The 18,646-nt window shown below is 40.0% G+C and overlaps 1 protein-coding gene across 1 annotated transcript; it reads left to right on the forward strand.

The window, feature by feature from the left end:
* The first annotated feature begins 2,874 nt into the window (after positions 1-2,874).
* Positions 2,875-17,615, forward strand: LOC108676729. The gene is made up of 14 exons (XM_047880902.1): positions 2,875-3,215; positions 4,018-5,312; positions 5,712-5,809; positions 6,565-6,697; positions 7,551-7,632; positions 7,943-8,082; positions 8,456-8,587; positions 9,035-9,161; positions 10,345-10,480; positions 11,077-11,191; positions 11,861-11,987; positions 12,620-12,811; positions 14,144-14,255; positions 15,446-17,615. Exons 1-14 carry the CDS (start codon positions 3,191-3,193, stop codon positions 15,612-15,614), a joined length of 2,883 nt encoding a protein of 960 aa, XP_047736858.1. The 5' UTR covers positions 2,875-3,190; the 3' UTR covers positions 15,615-17,615.
* Positions 17,616-18,646: the final 1,031 nt, after the last annotated feature.

An 18,646-nucleotide genomic window follows, 5' to 3' on the forward strand; every position in this document is an offset into this window, starting at 1 on the left:
AGTATGATATACCTTTCTCTCCTCCTCTCCATTGATTGCAGTCCCAGGTGTTTCAAGCTGTCCCAGCAGTTCAGCTCAAGCTCCCTTAAACTGCTGAACCTGGACGTGAAGGTCCGCTGGAGTGACTCTTGTTACCGCATCGCGCCCGCCTTGAGCGGTGCCCAAAGCTGGCAGCAGTACTCAAGATTATGGAGCACGAAGGCGAAGTGTAGAGTGTAATAATTGGCGCTGCTTCTCTCGTTCAGAATGTCTGCTGGATCCACCACATCCGTTGTATGCCTCGCAAATCTATTTCCTCGATGTGGTCATCGAACGTGGCTTTGCTATTCATCAACACTGCGAGATCTCGAACAAGTTGCTTCTCCTCAATTTCTGCGTCATCCGATGCCAAGTAGCGATGAGGCATCCCGGTCCCTGTGCCGACTCTGTACCTCAATACTTCGAACTTGGTGCTGTTGAATTGCATATTATTCACTAGGGCTCAATCATAGATTGTCGACAAGTCATCCTGTGACCTCTTGCAGTCTAGGTCATCTGTGATCCTCATCAACACTCTTGTATCGTCCGTCGCGCAAATGACGATGAAGATGCGTGGGTAAGTTCTGAGTCGATTTCGGCGATGTGGATGAGGAAGAAGATCGGTCCAAGCACCGAGCCCTGTGGCACCCTGCTTTTCACACTCGCTTCTCTCTATTTCGAGTTTCCAATTGCGAGAGCTTGTACTCTATCTGTAGGGAAGTTTTGGATCCACTCTAACAGTCTCCCTCCTACTCTTAACAGCCTTAGCTTTCGGAAGAGCACCCCATGGTCAATTTTGTCAAAAAATTTAGCTAAGCCCAGGTATATTACGTCCACGCCAGCCCTCTCCTTCAGTAGACCACAAGGCGGTGATGGTGCTCCAATAAATGTGACAAACAGGAAAGATTTTGCCGATACCTTGTTGTCCATTATTATGCAGTTTGGCCTCTTCCATATACTGGCCAATCTCCTGGCCACTACCTTCTCAAAAATCATGACCACCGGTGAGTTAAAGTTCAAATGTCTGTAATTTTGGGGTCTGTCCCTCGGACCTCCTTTGCTGATTGGCGTTATCAGTCCCACTTTGAGGTCCTCAGGGATAATTCCCTCCATCATCGAGGCATTCCAGAGCATTGTGAACGGAGCCTTCAGTGCTCCAACACACTTCTTAACAGCACTGCCGTAAGTCTGTCGAGTCCTGGTGCTGAAAAGTCGCCAGTTCTTTGATACTCATTTCAATATTTTTTATTCCAAACTCAATGTTCTCCAACCCACGACACAAGCCGCGTGCTGAAACACAACACAAGCTGTGTGCTGCCACACAGCACAAGCTATATGCTTCCACACAACACAAGCCGCGTGCTGCCATACAACACTTAAGCTACGTGCTGCCATACAACACACGCTATATGCTTCCGCACAACACAAGCTGCGTACTGAAACACAACACAAGCTGTGTGACCCGCTGTTTGTATGAACGTGTACGGCCTAGATACAGTAAATAGTGTACGTATGTGACGTGCAGTTATATTTTTAATGTATTATGCACGAGTGAACAGCTCGCTGCCTCCTCGTCTTTACCTTGCTTACCCTGCAACACATTGTCCGTGCACGTGTACACCATTTTTAGCGCATTTTCTCATTTATGGAAAAAGGCGCTATTGTGCTCGTCATGTCCGTCCGTCTGTCTGTTCGTCCGTCTGTCCGTGACCACGTTTTCGTCGACGAGAAAATGCGCTCTCTGTCACTCACAGCAGTGAGTACTGAGTTATATTTTTTTATAACCTGCGTTTTTTACATGCATATGCACATGTATAAATTATATTTCATGTAGGCATAGCACACTATATAAGAAAGTATATCTTGCGCAGTTAACACGTATAAGTTGTGCATTGGCATATTATTTAAAGTAAGGTATTATTATTATTCAAAATAAGGTATGACTATCAAGCAAAAAATGGTTATTTTTAAAAGAATGTGGCATTATTTACAAGAAAGCATTATTATTTTGAATAGAGCTTTATTATTTACAAGAAGGCTTATTGGAGGCTTCAAGCAAGCCGACAAAAACTGCTGCGTAAGCCTCAGCGCGACGCTCCTGTTGTCTGTTTACCACACACAACACACAATACAGATCCTGTATTGTAGGAGATATTCATACTCACCGCTGTGTCATTGTTAACTCTACCTCTACAATGCAGTCTCATTTGTACCAATATTAACACGCTCATCATAAAGGTCATGCAGCTTAATGACGTAATTCAACTTTAAGCAAAGAATAAATATTGGTAAACTCCAATTAACAATTTACTATTTCCAATTTTAAAAACCAATATACCGCACGCATATAATGCCTTCTGTATATTGCTTATACAGTCAGTGTTATTTACTTCGTGTACTGTATACTTAACACTGTAAGCAGAGTTGTGATGTAAACTAAATTTGTTGAATCTCACACTGCGAGCTGTATTATCTAATAATGACCAGCAATAATATACAAAGAGATCAATGTGTCTTCCAGGAGTGTATAGATCTAAAACTTTGCTGTATATTCTAGGGCTGCGCGCTGATATGTATGCGCTGTGTTATGCGTATCTTGTATTGATACCTCGTGTGTGCGCGTGTACTTCTTTAACACGTATCTATGCATTATACACGCTGCCGCTTAATACTCTTGCATCGTGTTTGTACGCCGTACATTTGTACTCTCATAAATTTTATTCGTAGGTACAAATGTTTGTACAAATGTTTGTATAGATGTGCTACTCGTATCTTTGCTATGGATCAACAAATTAACCCAACATTTATCGTCAATCATGAATTTTAATCCAATTTTGCTTCCATTTCATAGATTTTTGTTACATCCTTCATTAATTTTGGCACCTTGAGTTTTTAAATTTAGTAAAATTACTTGTAAACAACAATAAAAATATTTATTTTTTTTTAAATATGTCATCGAATTATTCTAAGAAACGTGTACAAAATCTTAAAACCAAATAGTTTATAAACTCAATGAAACTAAACTTTATAGAACAGCATCTTCCGTAATAAATTTAAAAGATTTGTTTTGAATAATTCGAGGAGATCGTGAACATGATGAACAGATGTTCAACCAAGATGGCGCCTGAAGAACGTTGAGTTAGCAGCATGTATTCATCACTGACTGGACACCATGTACCGCATACACGACGACAGTGGTGAGTGATGTCGGGGGTGAGGGGGGGCGTGATGAGTGATGTGGTGGGTGATGTGATGGGTGGTGTGGTGGGTGATGAGGTAAGTGATGTGATGAATGAATCACAGACTCGTGGACACCATGTACCGCATACACGACGACAGTGGTGAGTGATGTGGGGGTGATGGTGGTGTGATGAGGGGGTGTGATGGGGGATGTGATGAGTGATGAGATGAGTGGTGTGATGGGTGAAGTGATGGGGGTGTGATGGGTGAAGTGATGGGTGATGAGGTAAGTGATGTGATGAGTGAATCCCAGACTCGTGGACACGATGTACCGCATACACGACGGCAATGAGGGGGTGTGATGATGGGGTGTGATGAGGTGTGATGGGTGCTAAGATGGAGGATGAGATGAGTGATGACCGTGTAATGATACAAGACTTTGGTTGTCTTTTGATGATATAATAAAACGTTGATGATCTCACGGTAATATAATCAGACGTATACTTTCATATTAGAATATGATTAATCGTTGACTCCTCGTTATAAAAACTTGTATTCAAGTGAAAAGCTGAGCGTTGGGCGCCATAGAAGGGCAGATCACCCCTCACTTACCCTCATCCTGTGGTGGTGAGGGAGCTGTGGTAGTGATGTGATGATATTCATGGTGGTGATGGTGGGATATTAATAGTACGATCTAATTTGTACCGGTAAAATTCTTGTTGTGCCGATATCTAAATTAAATAAATTTAACCCAATTGCATTAAAAATAGCTTGATGTTTAATAGAATAAACAAATAATTAATTTCGCTTGTCTCTTAGGCGTGCTGACATCCGTGCTGTGCATGCTGCTGCTGGTGAGCTACCACGCGTCCAGAGACGCTCTACTCACAGCACTACCTACCATCTCAGCCTGTGACTCTACCGACCCTACCACGAACTATACTCTGCACTACCCACGCACTAACTTACCTAACTTGTTAGCTGCGAGCTTGGCAGTGCGACTTGGTGGAAGTACCACTCACAATGATGGTTATGGGAACCAGAACAATGGTTTCGATAACTATAGTGAGTTTGAGGGGAGAGGTTATGGTGGAAATAAAGTTTCACATTTTATAAATAGTGAGTTGAGTGGTGATGCACGAGGAGTTAAAAATAATGTAAATAGAACATCATTAATTCATAATTTATCGGTAGTTGATAAAGAAATTATTGGACTGATCACCAAGCGGTTGTCAGAGTCTGGTGACAACGAAGATTTGGAAACGTTACTCAGAGATTTACTTTTGTTCCAAAAGCAGCTTGATGATGCAAAACAGGAAATTTCTACCGAAAGCTGGAATTTTCCGAAAGAAAATTCTGATTACGATGACAATTTTATACCAATAGATTACTCAGGAAATTTAAGTTGGGGGCAACCGTCCAACTTGGGTAGAAAAAACTCGCATGTCAAAGAAGAAGAAAATTATTTTGATGGAAAGTCGGCTGCGCCTGCGAGTGGTCAGCAAAATATTGACGGGGACGCAGGTAGGAATACCACAATTCACAGAAATTTAAGAAACGAAAGTCCCTTCTTCGTGAAAGCAAATAATGAAAGAGAGAACGTATATGAAAGTGATGAGAGGTCAGCATCTGTATCTAATGTCCACGAAAAATATGCGAATGTAGAAAGAGAACAAAGAAATTTTAGCGATGATGATGAGGACAAATTAAAATTATCTGTAAAACACAAAGAAGATTTAAAATTAAATTATAAGGAAGATGAAGAACTAAAAGATCCTGAGCATAAATGGATTGTCCTCGATGTAAAATCACATGATATCGGTGGCAGAAACCTAGAATCCCGTAAAAAGCTAGGACTGCAAGGGAACGATTATGAAATCGTAAATAACGCTCAAGAAGAAAACAATAATTTCGTCGAAAAAGATTCAATCATCGTCAAAGACTCTGGACGTTCACGCGACGCAGACCTGACGCAGGAGCTGGAAAGACTCCGGGCGCTGCTGAGGTACATCGGCGCGAGGGGCGACACGCCCTTCAGGACGCTGCTGCGGGCCACGCTCGAGCCCGAGCCCCAGACCTGTTACCATTTTGAATTGGCGGGCAAAGTGCACGAGGTGGGTTGAAAAAAATATATAACTCTGTACTCACTGCAGTGAGTGACAGAGAGCGCATTTTCTCGTCCACGAAAACGTGGTCACGGACGGACGGACAGACGGACGGACAGACGGACGGACGGACAGACAGACAGACAAACGGACGTGGCGATCACAATAGTGCATTTTTTCCATAAATGAGAAAATGCGCTAATAATATCATTGAAGTTAAAACTTGCGTTTTTTTAATTTTATTAATTTTTAAGAAAGTGATTTCGATAATTGAAATATCGGAAGTCAGACCGCCACCGCGTTAGGACGGCCAATATTCGTATTATATTCCGGCATTCCGAGCTCATCTAATGTCTAATTCTGATTCAATGTCTAGCTGCGAGCGCTAAAGTTGAAGTTGTGTTGCAGAGTCACTATCAGGTGGCCGTGCAAGGTTCTCTGCTCGCAACTCTACATTTCTTCTCCATCATCGGCCTCTTCCTTGGCTACTACTCCATTGAGGAGAGGTACGGCAGATATTTAAATCGTATTGTCTAAATAATGATGCACTTTTGGCAAGTAATACAGATATGCCATCACACAGGGTCAAACTGGTCAGCATGACTTACACAAGGCAAGAAGTGCATGGATGTTTGTACTAGTCTCATCCATTGTGAGTGCCGTTGTGGTTTAGCTGGGTTTCACCCTCCTGAATTTTGGAGAAGTCAATTTAAAGATGCATTTGGATTTCCTCGCCAATGATTTTTAAGTGACAAAGTATAATTAGCCCGAGCCTCTAATTAAACTCAGCCATTTTGTATACAATTATTTAGACTCCCACTTTCCATACGTATCATTCATCTCACCATTCACGATTCATTGAATTCTACATCGCTTAATAATTAACATGAATGTTTTAATGATCTCGTGCCTGGTATAAACAACGCAACAAATCTCCTATGTCTAGGCATCCCTGTTACTCGCATCACAGTCTGAAAATAGATTTTAAAACCATTGCTTGTATATCCAAATATGCCACCTTCTCATCTTCGCGAACCTCATTTCAGTTCAGTGAACCTATTCACGTGAACCATAGGTACCACGTTAATTTCTTTTCATTTAATTATAACTTCACCCTATCACCTCTTTCAATGTTACGTACGTATAGGTGCCACATGTATCTTTTACATTTAAATACACCCTCATCTTTTTCCCTCTATCACCGTAATAGTGGTAAAGGTGTTATATTTATTTATTATTTCTTATCTTCAAAACCCCCCAGCAACCTGGGCGCTGGTAGCGTGGGCGCCGTGTTCACGCTGCAGTGGGCGCTGCTGCTGCTGGCAACGGGCGAGATCCTGACCCTTGGACCCGTCGGTCTCGTCTGCCTCAGGGTCTGGCAGGGTCTGGTGCAGGTACGGGCAGGGTCTGGCAGGGTCTGGTGCAGGTACGGGCAGGGTCTGGTGCAGGTACTGGCAGGGTCTGGTGCAGGTACTGGCAGGGTCTGGTGCAGGTACTGGCAGGGTCTGGTGTAGGATTTTCGAGTATAATATCAAGACGATATATTTATAGTGTCATATTGAGTTAATTCATGGTGTTGACTTCTTTTTTATTATACATTTATACATCATGCATTAACAATTGGTTAATATTATAATCTAATCTAATCGAGCATGTTAATCCATTTCCAATTTGCAAATATTTATTCTGAAGAAAGGCAATAGTTCTACTAGCTTGCATGATCAATAAACAAAACAATAATTGGCTAATGTATAATACTGCTAATTATCAGATTACGTAAAGATTTCACACAATAAAGAGGTCCCTAATGAACTTTATCTTCGATAAATTTTTTTCTTAATTCAAATATTACAAAAGCTCAAAAAGGCTAAAAGGCTTGTGGTTTTCATTATTAGCAAAATGGCAAAATTGAGTCAACGTAAAAAGTGATGGTGAGGAATTATGAATGTCTCCATTTGACGGTGATGAATGATGAACGTTTCAATTGACTGTGATGAACGACTGTGAGTATACCTCAGCACCAAAAGTACTCCTGTGGCTCAGTACCCACTCAAGTGACATCATTTGATCCTAATTTGATCCTCAAACTGACGACGAGGAATTACGAAATTCCCGAATTGACGCCAAGGATTGATGAATTCCTCTAATTGACGGTGAGGAATGATGGATTTCTCAAATAGCTGGTGAGGAATGATGCATTTCTCAAATTGAAGGGGAGGCATTATGAAATTCTCCCCCCCCCCCCAGGGCGCGTGCTACCCCATCGTCTACCGCCTCCTGGGTTCCCGCAAGATCAGCAGCCGCGGTCGTCTGGCCATCATATTTACTGGTGAGTTTACCGAGCGTTTAACTAGCGTCTACTTAGCGTCTACTGAGCTTCTACCTAACCTAGTGTTAAGGGGGCGCTACCTAGCGTCTACTGAGCTTCTATCTAACCTAGTGTTAAGCGGGGCGCTACCTAGCGTCTACTTGGCGTCTACTGAACTTCTGCGCTACCTAGTGTCTACTGAGCTTCTATCTAATCTAATGTTAAGGAGAAGCTACCTAGTGTCTACTTAGTGTCTACCTAACCTAGTGTTAAGGGGACGCTACCTAGCGGCTAAACAGCCTATGTTGTTGAGGTTTGCTGTGCTGGGCAGGGCCGTGGCTGGGCTCGATGCTGGGCACAGGTCTTAGCAGCTTCCAGTTCTGGGCATCGCCCTTCTACATCTCGGGCGTCGTGACGCTCGTCGTGGGCGTCGTCCTTATCTTCCTGCCCACAATAGAGTGTGCCACTCAGGTGGGCGTCGTCCTTATCTTCCTGCCCACAATAGAGTGTGCCACTCAGGTGGGCCTCGTCCTTATCTTCCTGCCCACAATAGAGTGTGCCACTCAGGTGGGCCTCGTCCTTATCTTCCTGCCCACCATTGAGTGTACCACTCTGGTGGGTGATGCGGGTTGTGGTGCATGTGGACACCCATGTTGCCCATGTACACTCTTGAAACCCGTGTAAGCTCATAATTCTCTTCCTTGGCCGGAGTTTCCCGTGTATGTATGATTGTCTTACTTCAAAAAATAAGATTATATGGCCTAGTATACCTCAACACCAAAAGTACTCCTGTGGCTAAGTAAACCATTAATGTGCCACGTGTACTGAAAGCGTACCCCGGCAGGTCCGCTGCACGTGGCAGGAGGCCATAAAGCGAGACGTGGGCGTGAGTGCCCTGGTACATTTCGGGGGTACGTGGGTACTACACACGTTGCTGGTGGCCACGATGCTGGTACTGCCTGGGGCTGATACATGGGTGAGTGTGAGGGGTCGTGTACGTTGGATTGGCTAAAAAGATTGGCGAAACACTAAGTAAGATAGTAAACAGCTGTGGTAGCTCTGCTAGTCTGGACTCTATAGCTTAATATACAGTGCATCCTCTTCGGCTGCTACTATTATCTTAAAAACAGCCCCGTATATCGTATATCAATAGTATGTATACTGTACTGTAATATAGTACATCCATAATTGGCCGTCACTATGGACCTACCCACCCAATACTCTTTGGACCAGTAGAGCGCAGTGTTACACCGAGATGGCAGCTAAATTGCGGGTTCGAACCTCAACAAATTTTAACTTACCTTGGGGTCACTCGGTAGGATGCTTGTAGGTGTCAAAGGTGGCGCATCAGCGTGGTCCCCCCAAAAAAATTCATGTACCGGCTACCAGGAGAGATCATGAGACCTGACATCTTACTGGGCAGTGGGCCCTGCTGGTTGTGCTGTTCTCTGGGCTCCTAGCAGCCCAGTTGCTGGATTATTTCATCGAGCCCGCGATCCCGCAAGTGAACAAACCGGCCAGGGTCCAGTTACTCATCACCACCGTCGTGGGTGAGTGCTGGGGGAATGAGACGAGTAGTGGGAAGGGAGGATGAGTTCTGTAAGTTGAAGTGACTCATTAGCAAAGCACTTGAGTAAATATTAGTGACTCGCTTTATTGATTTATCCGAGACCCGCTAACGCGAATTTTAAAATTAATTCACTTAGTGAAGTCAGTCTTCAAGTCACTAAAGTGACTCAGCAAGACAATATAGTGAGAAGAAGTTCTAATGATCTGTTCAATTGGTTGGTTGACTAACGGTTTTTGAGTCAAACTGCTTAATAACATTACATAGAATAAATCTTTTCTGCTGGTGCGATCACAAGCAGTTATTCTGCATATCGGTAGCATAAAGTCAATGATGGAGATAAGTGAGAACGCAGTGTTAAGGTTTTAAGGTAAGGTAAGTTTTCATTCTTAAGGGCTACTGTGAAACTTGGTTTGAAATATGTCTGTGCTGCTATGTGGAGGTTTGAGAAATTACTCTAACTTTGGTGATAGTCCTGCGCTTAGGAGAAATTAACTTGTATTTTTTATTCTAAATGATCGTTAATGCAAATCAACATTTTGCCGTAGTCTCGACTAGAATTTACGTAGGTGCCTCTTTTTCAAGCCAAGGAGGAGCTTTTCGAATAAAGATTAGAGTGCCCTTTTCTGGGGAACAAATATTTATTGTGCCTCTGGCCATCGAGCTCACTTTTCTGAGTCTTTTAGTTAGTCAAATTGCAGATCATAGATCTTGAAATAATGCAGAGACATGCGATTCGGCTTTACAATAGCAATAATGCAAATATGCATAGGTCACTTATCAGCACCATCCGTGCTGAATGATCTAGTGAGAACCACACGTCACGCTTGTACTGCACGAGACAGCAGTTCTGGATAGCTGGTTCTCAGGGTTGTTAGTCAGCGGTTGTCACAGTATAATAGGTCATACATCAGTGACATTCTGTCACCACAGCTGCTGAGGATGTAAAACATTACCCGGGTTTTATTGTTCCCTTATCTACGATCTACGTTGTGCCCCTTATTTACGATTGTGTCCATATTCTGACCGCACTCAGGGTAATGATTGTGTCTAAAATTTATAAATTTTCCCCGTTTTACTATCTGCGCTCCAGATTCTAGCTGCGTTTTTTAATCTATTGCTGTGTATAATAAATTCACGGCCATGCTCGCGCCTCTCAAATGTAGGGCTCTGTGTTGGCATCGCCACGCTCGTGGTGGTGGCCATCGAGGGCGCTGACACCGACACCAGGACGTGGGTGTTCGTCCTTTCCGCCGCCCAGGCCTCCTTCTTCACCTATGGTGTTACCTCCATAGGATACAGGTAATGCTCCATACTCGCATGATAGAATAAAGGTAATGTTCCCTACTTACGGGACAGTATACAGGTAATGTTCCTCGCTAATGGGATGGGAAACAGGTTCTGCTTCTTACTTGGGGAATAGGTTAGAGATAGTGCTTCCTACTTGGTGGATATAATATAGGAAATGCTCCCTACTTTGGTGATAGGATAAATCATTGTCTCGTCCCCTGCATGAGATACGGGTAATGTTTTCTTATCAGGATATATATAGGATAAATGTCTGGTCCCCTTGCATACGGTACAGGTCATTTTCTCCAGATTATGTGCCTGCTTCTAGGAAATGTAAGATTTTCTCCCAGCTCATACGTAGGCTATTAACTGCAATATATTAGGTATGTTTCCTGATTATAATATTCACTTATTAGAATACTCCTTAATTTCACTGAATACTGCTGTGTTCTTCACATTCTACGCAAGAAGAAAAATATTTCCAAACTAAATTAGATTCTAATGCTTAGGACTGATTAGAATGATTGTCAGTGCTTGTAATTCTTTAGACCATTTTATTTTATTTTATTTAGAACAATTTATCATTTTTTTACTGATGGATTATTCAGAGGCGTGCTTGTCGCTGTGGAGGAGAGTCGCAGGAGCAAGGCGCTGATGGTGGTGAACAGCGCGGGGGCGGCGGGGGCTGCCCTAGCCTACATCGTCCTGCCCTCCATGGTGCAGGTAGGAGGGGGAGTTGGGGCCTACATCGTCCTGCCCTCCATGGTGCAGGTAGGAGGGGGTGTTGGGGCCTACATCGTCCTGCCCTCCATGGTGCAGGTAGGAGGAGGAGTTGGGGCCTACATCGTGCTGCCCTCCATGGTGCAGGTAGAAGGGAGTGTTGGGGCCTACATCGTCCTACCCTCCATGGTGCAGGTAGGAGGGGGTGTTGGGGCCTACATCGTCCTGCCCTCCATGGTGCAGGTAGGAGGGGGAGTTGGGGCCTACATCGTGCTTCCCTCCATGGTGCAGGTAGGAGGGGGTGTTGGAGCCTACATCGTCCTGCCCTCCATGGTGCAGGTAGGAGGAGGAGTTGGGGCCTACATCGTGCTGCCTTACTATTATATTAGTCGTCTATTATTATATATATTATCTTATTGCATATTTTTGTTAAAACTGTCAGGAAATCTACGGTAAACAAATAAGCAAATGAATACATGAATTGCAAAATGACTTTACAATCAAATAATCTATTGTACAGCAAATGAGTGAATTATTGTGCAAATGAGCAAAATTCATTTATATATTATGTACTAATTAATACATTAATTTATTAATTATGTATTAATTAATACATTAATTTATTAGCTATGTATTAATTAACAACATCATTCCCCCTTCTCTCCGTGGCAGGCTGGTGGGGTCGGTGGGTACATCAGTGGGTGTGTGTTCCCCCTGAGTGTTGTGTCTGGGGGAGCTGTGTGTGTCTTCTTGTTCCTCATTTTCCCCAAGACTCCAGATCTCCCCAACCCTAATCAAGGTGAGATATTACATTGCTTTGCTAATTTTAATTTGACTTATTTCCTGTTTTTTGGTCTGTAACAACATAAGAAATATGAATACAATGAATAGTTATCTGGGTGCTCATGTTCTGTTTGGGATGATTTTGCTGCTGACTAAATAAATGATTAAAAATATATTTATATACTTCGCTGTTGCTTTTTAAAATATTTTAAATTAATTTTAAGCCATTCTTTTCTGTATAGTGTGTATTAAAAATTCATGAAGAATTCGTTGTTTTTCACGCAGGAATTTTTTAGGACCTTATTTGCAAATAAATTTTCATAGAAATTTGATTATAAGTGCTTAATAAATTTAGAAATAATTTTTTAATATAGAAAATGTTGATTAATTGTTACTCTGAACAAAGCAGAACTTCTTCTTAAATTTCAAACGCTATTTTGTACAATAGACTGAATATTTGAACGCTATTTTGTACAATAGAGCGAATATTTAAAGTATTCCCTTAGGCAAATCAGATATAAAAGCGCACAAGTACGACTCAAAAATTCTTTATTCTTTCCGTCTTTTCTATGAAGATAAAAAAATTCAAATTATACTATACTTAAAAAAATATTCAACCATACATTAACGCCATGCTTGTCTTGCAAGACGCACCCTCCCCAGAAGAAGAAGCAGTCCCCTCCCCGGGGGTGTACGTGATCCCCCTGGAGGACGCGGGGGACAGCAAGGGGGGCCGCCGCTCCCCCGACGGCGCGTCGCATCGCAGCGTCGACAACCGCAGCTTTAGGAGCGCCAGGAGCTTCAGGAGCGCCGTGTCCTGCGCATCCTTCAAGACTGCCGGTACTGACATTATTGTGATACTGTCTTTAATTGTGATTATGGCGTTGATTATCATGATTATCACACTGTCTGTTATAATTAGGACTGACCTTGTCGCGGTGTTGTCTTTAGTTGTGATTATGGCGATAATTATCGTGATTATCACACTGTCTGTTATTATTATGGCTTGATAAATTTTTATTATTACATGGTTTATTATGATTATTATGTTGCTGATTATGATTCTGGCACTATAATTGTGATTAGTTTGTTGTTTATCATGATTATGATATTTTATTTCAGGATTATTAAAAAATATAGTATGATTAGAACTTTGTGAAGATGATTGTTAACGCTTACTTGTAATGCTTCATCACGGTACGTTTCAATTATTTCACAGTCACTTTATCAAATATTATTTATTCAAAATTTCTCCTCTATTACTATAATTGTAAACAAGTTTCTTGTTGTCACTATTTCGCGCTGCAGGTGCGAATATCCGAATAACATCCGTAGCTTTTAGGACGCTTGACGTACGTTAGTTATTTTTCACGAGGTATTTTATCTTAGTCACGTTAGTAATTTATTAGGACAATCGTGTCTACGTGTTCGATTATTTACATTATATAATGAAAATCATTCAGATATCACTGATAACATTGCATGCATTAAGAATTACTCTGCTATATTAGTTAACTTCATATAATTCATATTGACATACATTTTTTATTATTTTATTATTTTGATTGTTTTTGTTAACTTAAAGCCTGATATTAATGAGTTACTTCACTTCAATTATTTCAGATCATTTTGATATTTATTACGAAATTATTTTTATTTTTTTGTTAATTTATAGCCGTATATTGATTGAGTTAGTTAACTTCAATTAGTTTATATTAATTTGATATTTATTATTATATTATTTTGATGTTTTTGCTAATTTAAAGCCTGATATTAATTGATAAGTGTCTTCACGCATCATTTATCAAGAGTTAATTAAATGTTTCGCATTTAACGAAACATTTAATTAACTTGCACCAAGCCTGCGGTACTTCAGATGGCTGATCGTGAGTTGGGTTGGGATTTAACTAAAAATTTTAACGCTATAAACGAATCAATAACGTTTTTTGATAATAACAATATTTCTAATACTTTATAATAATAAGTAAATAGCACGTATTCAAATAAGAAGCGCTGTTATTTCATTTCACACATGTTGTAAAAAGTGCAAAATGTTCACATAATGCGATTTCTTAATCAATTTTCTGTCTATCTTTATTTGATTTATTTATATTGATTTACCTATATTTATCACTTATAGATTTATTATCGTAATAATTGTCGACTGTGCAGCGTCACGACCACGCGCCACGTCCATCGCTACGGTGTTCGAGGACGTGATAGAAGACGACGAAGACTACAAGTCCATCGCCCTCGACGACGTCCTTGACACTCAACCCAGTCCGTGAGTCCACTTATTCTTAAGCGGAATAATTAGTCATGAATAATTTGCACTTGAAACAAGATTATTTAGCGCGAGTGATCATTCACTATCATTCTATCATCGGTCAAAAGTAGTTCTGTTTCATCATTGAATCATCATGTTAATATTTAAGCATCGGTTACAAATTTATAGCCTAACATACACGAGTAATCAAGAATCAGGGTGCAAATTTCACTGACTTAAACTAAATTTGTTAGAGTTAAAATATTATCGAAAATAAACGGATACATTCTTTATTAGCAGATTAGCAAGCGCTTCTCGGGACCGATAATCCTTACAATTTTAGGATCCAATCATCCAGAATTCTTCGAATATAAAACTAATGTATGCTACGCATATATAGACCTGTTCAAACTCTCTTTTTATGTAATGCCTGTAACTCAAATTTGACCGTCACAGCCAAAAAAACACTGTTTTGTCTTTCCGAAATCGTGATAAAATTTACCCATTTAGAAATCAAATTTGTATTGGGCCAATCCTATCCTCTCATGTTTTCAATGCCCTGGTATTCCTCCACTTAAGATCAATTTTTATATCCAGGCAATATACCAACTCGGTAGGCAATGAGGATCCGCGCCCGAATAGCCCCAATAAATTTATGGTGCCAGGCTTACAACACACAACAAGCCCTTTTGGGCAAACATAAAATACAAGATGGAATAAAAATTTTAAACATCCGAATCCTTCACTGTTTGAAAATATCTTGAGTGACAGTCTTTTGATGCCTAAAAGCTGATTAAGTAACAAAGAAAGTTTCAGTGCTAAACTTTCTCATAAGAGTTATTTAAATGTTAGGTGCAAAGTCCGTATAGTTTTCAGATTATTATCTTCATTGGTGTACAAATTCTATTTGCAACCGTTACAAATCAATTGTCTTTAGTGTAAGCTTCTTAAAGCTTGACTGTAGATTATATACTCTTTTGAGCTTGGGAGAAACCTGAATTTTGCATCAAACACTACAGGTGATGACGCTCTTAACGAATTTCAGCTTACAAAGACGATAAATACCATAAATACAAACTACCTGAAAAGTCGTTCTATGAACTCCCGTGGCGAATATAAATCTTTCGCCATATTATTCATCATCAATTCATCATAAAGTTCATTAGTAACCCAAGTTGGGACCCGTGATAACAACGACCTCTCAACAGCGCGACGACTCAAGGGCAGGGCGCATACGGCGACCTCATGGCCAGCGGTGACCTCATGGCCAGCGGTGACCGCACCTCGGCATGGCTGCAGGTTCATCATCACCTCGACGTGCCCGCCCCACCCGCCGCCCCAATCATGCCCAAGCCACTGCCCGGCATTATCTTTTGATGGCTCGGCCACATCATCATCACTGTGCCTTAGTATTTGTTATTACAATGTGTGCCTTCTCATTTTTTATCATCATGTGCTTTCTCATTTTCTATAATTATATGCCTTCTTATACTTTGTTATCCTGAGATGAGGTTCTCTATGGCTCCACCTATGGCCATGCTGATGCACCGTTTCTCTGGCCGTTTCCTGCCACTGGGACCAGTAGAGAAGAAGTGACTCCTGAGCTAGGCAAAGACCTCGTCCAGGTTTGCTCTCCGCTATCAGCTCAACTCAGCAATTTCCTTCATAAATACTTCTCGATTTTATTAATAGTTTATCGCTTCAGATAAAATGTTCATATAAATTCATCGAATAACAAGTATCCATAGAGGTCATTATCGTATTCCTAATCAATTTCGTGTAATTATCAGGAAGTCGTCTTCCTATTTGTTCTTCCTAATAAATTAGCAAGCATGCAATAAAAAGTTCTAAAAAACTGGCACTGCGTGATGCGCTATGTGTACGAGTTGAATTCGCGAAAATGGAACTCCTTAGGTGAATGACGCTGATTTACCTTTGAATATGTGTTAATGATGTTGAAGTAACGTTCAATCGCCGTTTTTTAATGTCAGGCGCCCGCATGTGGGAATGAACTCAAGAAATTCGTCAAACATTCTACAGAAGCTGCCGTTTCAAGCTGTCTGATTTTTTCGAATCTTGTCGTGAAGCAGCAACTAATAACCGGAAAAAAATTTTCCTCGTAGAAGTTGTAGGAATTGCAGGACAAACACTTGCCTTACCCTGACTGAACTCCCTCTCTACAGAAGGTTGTACTGAACTGGAAATACACGTTGCTCTTTTCGCACTTAATCTGTTAAAATATTTGTTGAACTGAATCCAGTTTTGAGGCAATTTGAAATCTTATAACATAGCGTGCTTTTTCAATTAATTGGAACGCATAACTCTAGCTAAACAAATTCCTATTAATTGTTCCAATTTCATTAAAAAACGAATATCTGCTTATTACACAACATTCCTAGCCAGTGGTAGCGCAAAGGTTAGCGATCTCCTAATTTTTCAACCCTCATTGTCAAATCTTTATTTAATTTTCTTATTCTCTTCAAATTCTTGATAATTTCGAAATGAAGCGGAATGTGCCAGTATGACTATCTTGGACTGAAACTAAGGCCAAAAGCTGTAGCACATTATGTCATACTAGTCTCGTTTTGCTTAACTAGTCTTGCGTTGCATCACATAACTAGTCTGAGACTATTCCTGGTTCCAATGCAACACACTACAATATTTAAAATACCTATAATTCTTTAAAACACTCAAATTCAATGAAAACCAGCACAAAAAAAATACTGTATTTGTAAGTCGAAGTTCTTAAATTTTAGCGCTATTTTTGCACAATATAACGCCGTTATAAACATCAGTAAAGATTGATACGTAATGCAGAGCACCAATGTAAACTCTTTCATTTTATTACAATTGCTCTTCCGCTTTATTTTAGACCATATATATTGCAATTATTTTATAGATTTCAACCTTTCGTCTCCATGTAATCATTTCAAACAGTTTTTTATTTCAAACTATTTTTACATCCTTTAAACCATTCCAATCACGGAATTTTTTATTCGTTTTATAGTTATTGTTTTCGTCCGCATTTAATGCTCACAATAACAGAATTTCATTTTATTTAGATTTTATTGAAATACAAAGTTTTAACACTTGGAGCCTTGCGATTGGAATTCACGTTCGACGCGCAATATCTGTGTGATGTATTTAATAAGAATATTGCCCTGTTTGAGCTTTTGTGTGGCTGTCTTTTTTAGACTGATCAAGTGTAAAAATGATATATTTTTGTAATTAGAAAATTTAAAATGTATGAAAATTGTATGTAGATTATGTAGAATTAGTGTTTTTTATTATTATTCAGGGTGTTGTGTGGACATTACCTTGTTCGTGTCTATTTTTGTTCATATCGCTTACACTTGTGTAAATAAATATTTGATTTTTATTTGTTAGATCATTTAATTTGAAATTTTCATGCGTCAGTTTTAAAATTTGCTTATCTATATTTTAAGATAATTTATTACTTCTATGAAAATTTGGGCATTTGTAATAAATTTATATTTAAAGAGCTATCTGTTAATCCTGGCATTACGAGTGTTTGTTGCGATGGCTAAACGGCATTTTTTGAAACAATTTTACGCTTGCCTAAGTTTTGATTTTACCGTACATTATTCATGGTAGGTCTATCTCCTTATCATATTATTTATTAATTAGGCAAATCTATTGTATGACAGAACTGCCAGGAAGTAACTAAGATAATACATTTTTACCGTGTTCACAAATTTTAGTTTTATTTTTTATACTAATGTAAATCACGACTTTTTTACTATTGTAAATTCTGACGTAGTTTATCCAGGAATTCCTCACGCGCTACGAGCTCATGTGCCGACAATGTGAAAACTGAGATAGTTTATATTAATAATTTTTTTTCTTTTATTTTTTCGATGAGTAAAACGATTTTTCTTAATGACGTCGTTAGATCGGAATGAGGTTTCCAAGATAATTTTAAATACTACGACGTTTCGAAAAAACGTTATTCATTTTCAAGCAAAATGATAGTATTCAATACTTGCAAATTCGAGATTTTGAAAATAATGCAGTGGAAAAATATTATATAATGGATACTACTCGAAAATCAATATCTAAAACTAATAAGAAACGCGTCAGGTGATTAATAGTGAAAAAATTTAATTGTTTGTTTATAATTCTTTCTTAATTAAATATTTTTCAATCAAAGTTTCGGTAGCTTCTTACAATCCTTTATGTGCGCCATTCTTTACGCCTTTTACGTTTCGTCAGAAGTCCAATGGGAAGTTGCGCTCCAAGAGGCATAGTTTATAAGCGACCACCGCTGAGCTCACGTGATCTGACTGCGGTGTGTATCATGTAGGCAGGGCAGTTGTGGGGTTAAGCTATCATGTAGGCAGGGCAGTTGTGGGGTTAAGCTGTCATGTAGGCAGGGCAGTTGTGGGGTT

Source organism: Hyalella azteca, unplaced genomic scaffold (assembly GCF_000764305.2).
Source record: "Hyalella azteca isolate HAZT.00-mixed unplaced genomic scaffold, Hazt_2.0.2 contig6568, whole genome shotgun sequence".
Classification (NCBI taxonomy): domain Eukaryota; kingdom Metazoa; phylum Arthropoda; class Malacostraca; order Amphipoda; family Hyalellidae; genus Hyalella; species Hyalella azteca.